Source organism: Chelmon rostratus, chromosome 20 (genome assembly GCF_017976325.1).
Source record: "Chelmon rostratus isolate fCheRos1 chromosome 20, fCheRos1.pri, whole genome shotgun sequence".
Classification (NCBI taxonomy): domain Eukaryota; kingdom Metazoa; phylum Chordata; class Actinopteri; order Chaetodontiformes; family Chaetodontidae; genus Chelmon; species Chelmon rostratus.
The window spans coordinates 11,821,666-11,832,317 of record NC_055677.1 but is presented as its reverse complement, the minus strand read 5'-3'; the positions used below and the strand labels follow the sequence as shown (position 1 = coordinate 11,832,317).

Below are 10,652 nucleotides of genomic sequence, written 5' to 3'. Positions count from 1 at the left end.
GTGGGTGAGAGGGGGGAGACGAGCAACACGCAGCGGAGAACCCGGCGTGCGCCTCCGGTAAATGACGCCCACCATTCATACCTTTACACTTACCATTACGCATGCCATTTGTATTGCATGTCAGTGTCTGGAAGCGCTATCCTCTGTCCTCACCCTCCTATTTTTTTGTCCCTCTAGTCATCATCTTGTTGGCTCATCCTTTCATCTCACCACCGGTCCTGGATCCCCCAACCTCGGTCCTGGAGACGTCTGAGTCTGCAGCAGCGCACGATCTGCGTTATTTCCAGCCTTTATCTGAATGACGGGCGGAAGGTTTGACTTCGACGACGGTGGCACTTACTGCGGGGGGTGGGAGGATGGCAAAGCCCACGGACACGGCATCTGCACCGGACCCAAGGGCCAGGGCGAGTACGCCGGGTCCTGGTCGCACGGCTTTGAGATAGTAGGGGTGTACACCTGGCCCAGCGGGAATACCTACAAGGGCTACTGGTCCCAGGGGAAGCGGCATGGGCTCGGCGTTGAGAATAAAGGAAAGTGGATCTACCGCGGAGAGTGGAGTCACGGTTTTAAGGGTCGGTACGGTGTCCGGCAAAGCCACAACACACCTGCTAGATACGACGGCACCTGGAGCAACGGGCTGCAGGATGGATATGGGATTGAAACCTATGGAGACGGCGGTAAGAAATATGGTCCAACGTTTGTTTAACGTGTGTGTCGCTTTAACGGCACTGACTGACGACGTTGTGTAGCCTGTGTGTGTGTGTGTGTGTGTGTGTGTGTGTGTGTGTGTGTGTGTGTGTGTGTGTGTGTGAGAGAGAGAGAGAGAGAGAGAGGATGCTCAGACTCAAACTGAGGGAGGCTAATGGAAATACATCAGTGCATGAATCTCCATCTGATATGATCTGAGTTGAAGCGGAGATTGCGCACTGCGCACCGTGGTCAAGCGCATCATCATTTAACCCCCCCAGAAAAACTATGACTTAACACCCTGCTGATGTTAACTTGGTGGAAACAGTTTAAGATAATGGTTCCTCTCTTATTCCATCTCATTTGGCAACCGCTCGTTGCGCGTTGCTCCTCGTATGACAGCGGGAGGGGAGTGACTCCTGTTGCCAGCTCTGTGGCAACATGCCCCAGCTGGAAGGAGTTTGGAAATCACAGCAAATCAGTCTGTTTGGAGTCAATTATAGCCAGACTATCACCTACTTCTTTGTCATTTTCACATTTGAACCTTCACTGCTCTAACACACCTCTGCAAGAGTGTATTTTTTCTTGCAAACATTTCCAATAAAAATGAATACAATGTCTTGAGAAAGTGCAGGTTCAGGCATTCTGCAAAACAAAACAGGCACACCTGCAGTGGAAACTGGTAAAAACATGTTGGATGCATTTTCCAATTTCTATATAACTTAAGATTCACATTTCCACAGTGCAGACAATGCACAAATATATCCATCATCTATGCTTTCAGCTGTGTCAAGTCACGCACGGGACACGCTTGCTGAAAGCAAGAGGTCAGTTCAAGCCTCTCTCAGAGCTTTCATCTCACTAATCGGCAGTGTGTCCACAGCTTGTCTAGAGACCTGTGTGATCAGGGAGGAAACATCCTGACGGGCCCCTCAAACGCAGCGCAGAGGGCCTGTTACAGGCGTCCGTTTCTGGTAATGCAAGTCGTTTGGTGATTTGCGAGCATCATCTCCACTAACGGAGGCCTTATGGTGCAGAATAAATTCCTCACATATGATGGCTACAGAGGGCTGGGCTTGGGGAATCAGCTGATCCTAGAGGATCTACAGAACATCTGGCTGTCTGACCCCGCAACATCCTGATAACTTGATCTGCAGGGTCACCGATTTGAACCGCAGCGCAGAGCCAGCCTGTTAATCTCACACTGTTTATCCATCTAAACTCCTGCCCGGGCTGGTATATCGTTTTCTGTTAGAATCTGACCATTGCGGCTTGCTTCATTGTATTGGTCAATGAGATTGGAGGGCTGGATCAACAAGCCTTTCTTATTATTCGGATCAGGATTGTAATATGATGCTCTGAAGAAGCTACAGTAGGCCAGCACATGCTCATTGGGCTCAGCAGCACCAAATGGGATTAATGAAGTATTCCTCTCATTATGTGACTCATAGCAATTCCCTGTCGTCAGAGACAAACGGATGGTGGTGAATGTGCCTACTGTCGGTGGGGGAGTTAGTGGCTGCCTGAAAATAGGCTCCAAGCTGAGTGATTCACATTCATCCCAACTGATCCTCAATATCAGTACCTTAATCAAATCTCTGTGATTGGGTTAGTTGTACTCACAGTCCCAGATTTGTGAGGAAGGAGGGAAAACATTTCATTGGCTGATATACTCTGCAACCCCACAGCAGGGTTATTCTGCGTTCCCATATATAATGCTGTTTCCAGGACTTAGTGCTGATGTAGAGAAAAATGCAAGGTGTGCAACAGAAGAAAAAGAGAGACCAAAAGAAGCATAAACTCGTTGTGTGAAAGTGAGCGCTACACTGGTGTGATTTAAAAGCTTTTCAGACACACACATCTTCAAATAATCAGCTGTTATCATCAGTGCTGGTGCAAACTCTCCCCTTAAGGATTTTATTTTCTTGTTCAGGTACTTCGTGGAAGTCCAGCAATGCAGCCTTTTTTATGCTTATACACTATTTCAAGTGATTCAGATAAAAGACTTTTGGACTTTTGGCCCGGCAAGACAAGCAGGCTGTGCACACAAGCAAAAACAGACACCAGCAGCATTTTTAATACACATTTGCTTATTAAAATCGTTGTGAGACCACTTCTGGTTGTGCTTTATGATACCAGCCAACGCCAGCTGTCTCTTCCTGGAACTGATGGGGAATAGAGACAATGTTCGGAAAGTGAGGGCTAATTTACTTTCCCCCAATAGTGCCATTAAATATGCTTTTTTTTTTTTTTTTTTTTTTAACCATTCTGAGCATGTAAAAATAGAATGTACTGTTGTTTCTTTGTAATGATCAGAGATCTTTCTGGCTTACAGCCTCATAGCCTTGTTACCTCATATTCTTTGTTACCTCATCACCTTATATCCCTTACATCTTTACCTATGAAAGGAAGTTAATTTTAAATATCACATGTTGAATTCCTGTAAAATGCATTTTATATCACAATTTTGCATTGATGTGACTTTTTCAATACTGCGTTGCACTGTTTCTTCTTGTTCATCAGTGGTTCCCAACCTGGGGGTCAAGGCCCCAAAAGTGGTCGCAAGATAAACGTGAGGGGTCTCAAGATGATTTACTAACATGACAATAGTTCTCTTGGTGGAACTAATCACAATTTATTGACATATGCAACATGCGACAAGATAACATAAGCAGACAATGGTTCATTAAAGGAGTCATAAGATAAAAATGTTGGGATCCACCACTTTATAAGATCAGATGTTTATAGTAGTTCTGACTATCATCACTCACTGACCAATGTCTACTTGTTCCTCAGGTACCTATCAAGGCCAGTGGATGGGTGGGATGCGGCACGGCTACGGCGTGCGTCAGAGTGTTCCCTACGGCATGGCCACCGTTATCCGCTCCCCTCTCCGCACGTCTCTGGCCTCCCTGCGCTCCGAGCAGAGCAACGGCACAGTGCTCCAGGACCTCTCCTCCCCCGCAGACACGCCGACAGGCAGCCGCGGCGGCTTCGTCCTTAACTTCCACTCAGACAGCGAGGTCGTCACCGGCAAGAAGAAGGGCCTGTTCCGCCGGGGGTCACTCTTCGGCAGCCTCCGGCAGCTGCGCAAGTCTGACTCTCGGACCTCAATCTCCAGCAAGCGCAGCTCTGCGCGCAGTGATGCCACAATGAGCCGCATCAGCTCCAGCGATGCCAACTCTACCATATCCATCGGCGACGGCGAGCTGCCGGACGAGGACCTTCCTCTAGAGGACCATGTGGATGCCACCACGACTGAGACCTACATGGGCGAGTGGAAGAACGACAAGCGCAATGGATTTGGTGTTTCGGAGAGATCCAACGGGATGAAGTATGAGGGAGAATGGCTTAACAACAAGCGCCACGGTTACGGGTGCACGGTTTTCCCAGATGGCACCAAAGAAGAAGGGAAGTACAAAAATAACGTGCTGGTGCGTGGAATAAGGAAGCAGTTGATTCCTCTTAAGAACCCCAAAACCAAAGAGAAGGTGGACCGGGCTGTGGAGGGCGCACAGAGGGCCGCAGCCATCGCCAGGAGCAAAGTGGAAATAGCATCTTCCAGGTACTGTGTTCATGTGTGTCCATTCACGCCTCTGTGTGTGCATGTGGGTGTATGCTGTGTAAACACAAGTCAGGGCGAACATCCTCAGGTGTTTATTTCCAGCACTGAGGAGTCAGAGCAGCGGCCTGTTGGACAAACATCTCCCGGTCTGATTGAAGGCTCGGTCTTGTGTAAGTGGAGTCCCATGACAACAGCACCGACCTTTATACATCATCAACATTCAAGGCTTTTGTGTAGCCGGTGTGATCATCCCTGGAAAAGGTTCTGTTTCTATTCTCTGCCCATATCTTTCATTCCCAGGGAGAGGGGTTAGGCATCTTGTGTGTGTGTGAGAGAGAGAGAGAGAGATTTGTGTGCCTGTGAGTTCATGTGCATGAGCGATATAGCCATACCTGCGCCCGTGCCAAACGCGTCTCGTGTGCCCAATAATGATACCTGCTCCCCCTGCCAAGCATTGCTCTGATGTGGCATCTGCTCTTTAACAGGTGGATGAGATGTGACCTTTTCCTTTAAAGCCTCCCTCCTACTGGGACACAGTTCAGCGTGCGCAGCATCACTTTGACATCCTCATGGTTTCGTTGAGTTATTAGACTGAAGACGATGCGAGGATGTGTACAAGCTGTGAAAAGGTCTCTCTCCCCCTCCCTCTCTCAATAGGTGCACATTCATTTGCATGCATGAAAGGGCGTGAACAATCATTTCTAATATGCAAAAAGTTTATTGTTTTTCCATCTCTTTCTCTCTCTCTCTCTCTGTCTCTCTCACACACACACACACACACGACATAAGGAAAATGGCCACTCACACTCAGTCACTCTAAAAAATAATTAAAAGAAACGTAGGGAACTATAATTTTACTTAATCAGTTAATCAGTTAATTAATCAAATTACACCTTTTTCCTGCTGGGTGTTGCCACACACATTTCCAGATTTCTTTTTTATGTTCAACATACTCATACAAGATGCTAGCAGTTCTTCAAGGCTGTACAGTGAGCACAGCAGGGCTTAAAACTAAATGCTAACAGCTAGCATGTTTACAGTTAGCTAAAATGCAGATGTTTAGCGGGTAAAATATTCGTCATCATTTTAATATAGCCTGTATGCATGCTAGCATTTGCTAATTAGCAATAAGCACATTTTGCAGGTATTCAGTCATAAACCAAAGTACTGTTCAAATTCAAATTTGATCTGTGATGCTGCTGGGTGAAATGTGAAGGGATCAACCAAAGTTATGGCAATTCATCATGTTTTGAACGTGTACGTATCTACCAAATTTCATGACAATCCAACCAGCCGCAGTCGAGACATTACGCTCAAAACCAGAACTGCTGTTCCCTCAGAGGAAATGTCAGCAGATCATCAAATGTTATATTGATTCATCTTCTGGGAACCATGACTGTAGGAGATTTAATGATAATGCATCTAGATGAGATGTTTCTCAGGATAAATGAAAAAAATTGACCTGCTTGTGGGGCATCAGTCCACAAAAGTCTTTAGGAGTCATCCTCTGGGGGCCATGAATGTCTTTGCAAGCTTTCATTTCAATCTGACTGCTGACAATTTTGCTCAAAAACAAAACCCTCATGGTGACACTAGTGGAAACGTCAGGGAATCAACAAAGTCAGACGGGCTCATCCTCTGGAGATCATGAATGTCATGTCATGGCAAATCATCCAATAAGTGTTGAGATATGTCTTTGTGGACCAAAGCGGTGGACCAACTGACAAACTGGTGCCAAATTTACAGTCACTCCATTAACGTGGCTACAAAAAATAATATGTGTTTTTGGCTGCTGTTCAAACAAGCTAAAGAATAATAAATCATTACTTTGTCCTCTGGTAATTTACAATGAGTCATCATTTCAGCATAGCTAGGCTAAATGATTAATCAACCTTCTATTTTAACTGAAGAAGAAAAAATACGGCCACTCGATATTATAAAACACTGGAGAGAATGAATGAGAGTATTCTGACTCAGCCATTTACAGCAGCACAGTAATAGCAGACTCTATGAATAGCAGCCTTTATTATAATATCCAGACATTCTTTTAAAATACAATAATTCCTGTCCAGCAAGCAGCGAGAGAAAATGCTTCATTCTGCAGATTTCAAGGATATAAGATAAAGATTACATAAGGTGGATTTAACATGCTTGATATTAAAACTCCTGCATACTGTTTGATCCGCGGATAAGACCCATGATATCATGAGCCTCTATCTGTCAGTGAGCGTCAGCATGGCTAAGATGAACCTTCTGGGAAAGGAGAAAAAATGGATGATGTGTTTAATGGAATAGCCATCAGATCCTCTCTTTGGCTGTGCATTAGAGCAACAGTTTACAGCAGGAGGAAACGCACGACCTGATGCATAGCGCTAAGGTAACAACAGTAAAAGCATTCAGGCTGATACAAAGTGTTTATGGCAGCAAACGAGGTCCCCTGTACTGTAGTAAGTGATCAAATTACTGCCTGGTAGGTGCTGCTCCATCATGTGCTGCTGGAGATCTCCAAACAAGCTGTTCTGCTCCCCTGACTGAAATCAAGATTTTCAAATTAAGACCGCATTTGTGTTCCAAACAGCTAGAACGGCAGACTGCGACGGCCTTGTGCGTAAGCACGTTATATAAGTCTCATTATACAGCACACAGCAAAAGATGCACTCGTATCGATCCAGCTCTGGTCACGTGACCCCGTGTCTTTGAATGTGGAGCGTACCCGGTGGATCCACGGGGAGTGAGGGGAGGGAGACTGAGCCGGTGGAGAAGATGGAGAGAGGGAGAGTAAAAAGAAAAAAAAATGGATTGAAGTGAGAGAGCCTGGGGATAAATGTTGATTGGATAAGATGGGGGATGCAGCGACTTTGCTGAGCAAGAGGTTTGTGAGGAGTCTGGAGTGGACAGAAATGAAAAGAGAGCAAAAAAGAAAAAGGGGCACAGAGGGACACACCCTCCCCTCCCTTGTGAATTACTGTACAGAAGAGCTATCCCATCAGCCTCTGGGGTGGAGCTGATGACCTCATGCTCGTGATCAGCCAATCGATACAGAGTTAGTGCGACGAGGCGGAGTGGAGCACTGTGTCTGTTACCCTCATTCACTGTTGTTCTGTCACCCTTATCTCTGTAGAATGGACTTGTCCACACACGCCGTTCAGCATGCGCTTGTGTCCATGTGTGTGTGTTTCTGTTGTGGTTGTGTCCGAGGCCTGTGAACTGAGATAAGTGACTGTGCCATTGAAACCTTCACTGTGTCATGATGCTTCTCCCATTAAGCGTTTTTGTTACACATCAGCAGTTCACGTATCCCAGTGGCTCAGCGGCGCGTCAGTATGAACGCTGTTTAATCTACTGTAACTGTTTGTTACACCTAAACTTTCCCATCGCTCACAAGATCAGAAGTCTTAGAATGAAGTGTGTGTAAAGTGTTAAAACAGCCTCACCAAAGCTACGTATTTATTTAAATTTCTGCATATTTGAGCCACGTTGATTTTCCAACCGGTTTTTATCTGACCTTCCTTCTCTCAGGTTAAGCTGGTTAAGCACACTGCCTCTACGATGCTAAGAATGATTAAAATGCCAAAACAAACATACTGCGGGTCAGTCCGTGCATAGAGGCCAAGTGTGTGTTTCCATTTGATAGCAATGTTTGCTCTGCAAGCTCTAGTGAAAGGTTAACCAACACCTAATATGCAGGTCCTCCGGATATAGCAAAGATATTTATAAGATGCTTATTTTCTTCTTCACAGCAATCAGCAAAAAGTTGAGACTCATGATATTCAGCAGTGTTTGGAGTGTTTATCCCCATCACATTTTTACCACTGCCAATGAGGCTGTTTTTGGCCTCCTGTCTCACACGTGAATAGATTTCCATTAAATTTGCATATAGGACATTGGTTAAGAAATAGGGAAGGGTTTGGTTCTGATCTGAGCTGCAATTTCTGACATTAGATAATCGAAACTATAATTTTTGCCTACCTGATTGTAGGTTGATAGGAGCACAGGAGATGACAACAGGATGACAACCAAGATGTTAAAGGTCCTTTCTACCAAATGAGATTAAAACTTCTTTGAAGGAATGAAGAACAAAATACGAGATAATTATCATTTGCATGATTATAGCTAACTGTAATTATAGTCATACTTAAGAAATTACTAAAACAAGGGTAATTACATGGTTCCAAATCCTTAAAATACAGTTTAGGATCACAAATTTAATTTAATATAATTTGTGTGGGATAGGAAGGACATGTTCAGGTTGCAATGTGTGGTTCATTTATAAAGAATCGCTGTGGAAGTTTAAAATTGCTCAAATTTCTTGGGAAATTAGGCTGAAAGTGCAGAAAATTTTTGAATGATAAAAATTCACCTTTTCTCACGTGGAGTGTTTTGCTAATGTCTCTACTCAACTGAAGCTAACAACTGTAAGCGTATTAGTAGTTAAACATTAGGTGCACATGTGCGGATGTGTTCATGTCACACACACACTTGCAAACACTCAGAGCCACACAGGCTATCTATATGCATTCACTTAATCTGAACTCACCTCTCTCCACACAGGAACACCTCACACACATACATACACTCACGCACGCACGCACACACACACACACACAAGACAAATGCATACAGTTAGAGTGCATGTGCTGTGTGCTACTCTGCTAGTGTGTCAGCAGTGAGTACTGACTAAATAAGGCAAGGCATCAGTTGGCTTATCAGCACCAGCCAGGAATATATACCCGTCCCACCACTGATATAGCAGCCCGCCATCTCACTCACACTATCATCTCTCCTAAATGTCTATGTGTGTTTGTGTGTGTGCATATGTGTGTCCACATACATGGGATGAAAAGATGAAGAGAATGGGAGAAACTGCCTGTTTGGATGTGAGAGATGAGATAAGGTTTGGCATCGTTTGGCAAGAGAACAGAGAGTGTGTGCGGTGTGTGTGGTGTGGGCCGTGTCCAGGGGTGTTTGTTTATCACCTGCTGTGTGATGACCTCAGCCACTCACCACCTGCCCTTTTTGGAGAGAGTTATAGATCAGCCTGTGTTTCGACATGCGAACAAAATAATCCCAGCCCGCAGTACATCATGTAAGATCCCATCTCGGCTGTCCTCGACGGCGATGGCTTCCTCTGCTCCAAATAGGGGCAGTGGTGCAATTGGGTTCATGTTTTTCTGCGTGCGTTCGTGTGTGCGGTTTGATCTCGGTGCCGGTGCCACCTCTTATGGAGTTTTGGCGCCACACACCTTTCAAAGGTATGCTAAGTTTGTCCCTTTATGAAGTGACAAAATGTACAGTAGCAAAGAGGCACGAAGCGTACAGTAACTGTAACTGCGGGAAGGACTGCCAGTCATCTGAATCACGAGTCAGAGTAAAGCAAGCTGCATCATACAGTATATTTATCCCGCGACATGGCTCATATTATGGCAATGTGACGGTGTGAGGTAACACAACATTTACTGCTGACAGAATCAAATGCCCCCCCCAACACACACACTCACACACATAAAATAACTGGCCACATGTGCCTCATATTATCTATATAAGTAGAATTAATGAGCAGAGTAATTGCAAGCTTGTACGTACTAAGGAGCTATAAATAATATGTACCAAGAGTTTCCAAATGAAGCACAGTGCAGTCAAATGACAGCGTGTAATGTAATCTCATTCATTATTAACTTATAGCAGCCTTAAAGATGTCAGTGGATGAAACCATGTGAGTGGTTTAAGTGGCGATATAAGGAAAGGCTAAAGGAAATGTTTGTCCCTCATTTTGGAACTATTGGGCAGATTGCTGTTTAATTTTGACATTCATGGTCCCCAGATGATGTACCTTAATGATTTTGATGACTGTCCGACTTTTCCTGTAGTGCCGCCGTGGGGTTAAAATGTCTCAACAGCCATTGGATGGATTGCTTCAGATTTTGTATGCACGTCCACGCCCTCTAAGGTGCCCGTCCAGTGGACAAAATGTGATGAAGTGCCACACCACATGCAGCTGGTGCCCTTTTTATTCTTTTCGAGTCCACCACTGACCAGATAAACATGCACAATTAATTGCATTTCCATCAACCTCAATTTAGTTTGTGGGTTGTGCTGTTTAGCATGCTAACATGCTAAACAAAGATGGTGCAAACGGCAGACATTATACCTCGTAAACAACACCATGTTAGCATTCTTTTTATTTTCATTTATAGTTAAAGAACCAAACAACATGACAAAGTTGTTTTTATGAGCATGTTAGAATGTTGATGTTAGTGTTTAGCTAGCGCAGTGAGTACGGCGTCTCAGAGCTGCTAGCATGGCTGTAGACTCTTATTCTTGCCAATGCACAGCCTAAATGTAATGAATGCTTTAAAACCATTTAAAATATATCACATAAAAACACAAGAGGAGAAAATAC

General features: G+C 44.7%; 1 protein-coding gene across 1 annotated transcript in view; it reads left to right on the top strand.

Moving 5' to 3' along the window:
• Nucleotides 1-10,652, top strand: part of jph1a (junctophilin 1a) — a 32,724-nt gene continuing 22,072 nt past the window's right edge. Inside the window, exons 1-3 of the mRNA XM_041961240.1 lie at nucleotides 1-57; nucleotides 178-677; nucleotides 3,484-4,252. Coding sequence (XP_041817174.1) covers nucleotides 299-677; nucleotides 3,484-4,252 — 1,148 coding nt within the window. The 5' untranslated portion in view covers nucleotides 1-57; nucleotides 178-298. The remainder of the gene's footprint in view (nucleotides 58-177; nucleotides 678-3,483; nucleotides 4,253-10,652) is intronic.